Here is an 826-nt window from a genome sequence, read left to right as displayed (position 1 = left end):
GTGAGTTGCTGCTCTGTACTTTAGACTCAAGAATAGCTGCCCTTTTCAGTGGAATAAACATCCCTCACTCTCCACCCCATCCCACTCCACTCCACCGCCTACTAGTTATAAACCTGCAGGGCATACCCCATTTTAGGGTGAATCCAGTGGGAAGGTAAACTTGAGCTTATCTCCACTGACAGTGGTTCAGATTCACTTAGATCACCCATCCCATTACCCAGATTTTGAAAGATGCTCATTATGGGCCCAAAATGTAATTCTTATCCTCTTTTTAGAAACTGTGTGCTTCTTTTTGACATCTATCTATGTAATCCCCATGGAGGCGCTCCCATTATTCCCATCTCTTGAGAATCCCTGCCTTACATGAACCTCCAAATTTTAACATTAATGCAGGTAATATAGCATTATTGTGGGTTCTACCATTTGAGCATATAAATCATATGTAGATATTAACTCTTCATATATTTATGTACTTTAAATGAAAATAATTTAAATGTTTAATACTCTTCTTCAATTGTAGAAACATTACCCTTTTGCACTATCTCATCACTATTGTGGAAAATAAGTACCCCAGTGTTCTCAATCTAAATGAAGAATTGCAGGATATTCCTCAAGCTGCGAAAGTAAAGTAAGTACTTACAGTGAATGTTAGTTTCTTAAATCACTTGGACTGTGTGTTAGCCATTGAGGTAGTTAGCACTGCATGAAGTCAGTCTTTCTATTTGTTTTCCCCTGAACATTGTATGAAATAAAGTTTGAATCTCATCCAAATCACTCAAATGTGTTACAAAGTTTTGAATATATGTTTGTTCTAGCTTCTTTGGAA

At 36.9% G+C, this 826-nt stretch overlaps 1 protein-coding gene across 2 annotated transcripts in view; it reads left to right on the top strand.

The window, feature by feature from the left end:
• Window positions 1-826, top strand: part of DAAM1 (dishevelled associated activator of morphogenesis 1) — a 194,907-nt gene that overhangs the window by 175,620 nt on the left and 18,461 nt on the right. For both annotated transcript variants that reach the window (XM_011989575.1, XM_011989574.1), the window contains one exon: window positions 521-628. In XM_011989575.1, coding sequence (XP_011844965.1) covers window positions 521-628 — 108 coding nt within the window. The remainder of the gene's footprint in view (window positions 1-520; window positions 629-826) is intronic.

Source organism: Mandrillus leucophaeus, unplaced genomic scaffold (genome assembly GCF_000951045.1).
Source record: "Mandrillus leucophaeus isolate KB7577 unplaced genomic scaffold, Mleu.le_1.0 Scaffold359, whole genome shotgun sequence".
NCBI lineage: Eukaryota > Metazoa > Chordata > Mammalia > Primates > Cercopithecidae > Mandrillus > Mandrillus leucophaeus.
This window is presented reverse-complemented; position numbering and strand designations above follow the sequence as displayed.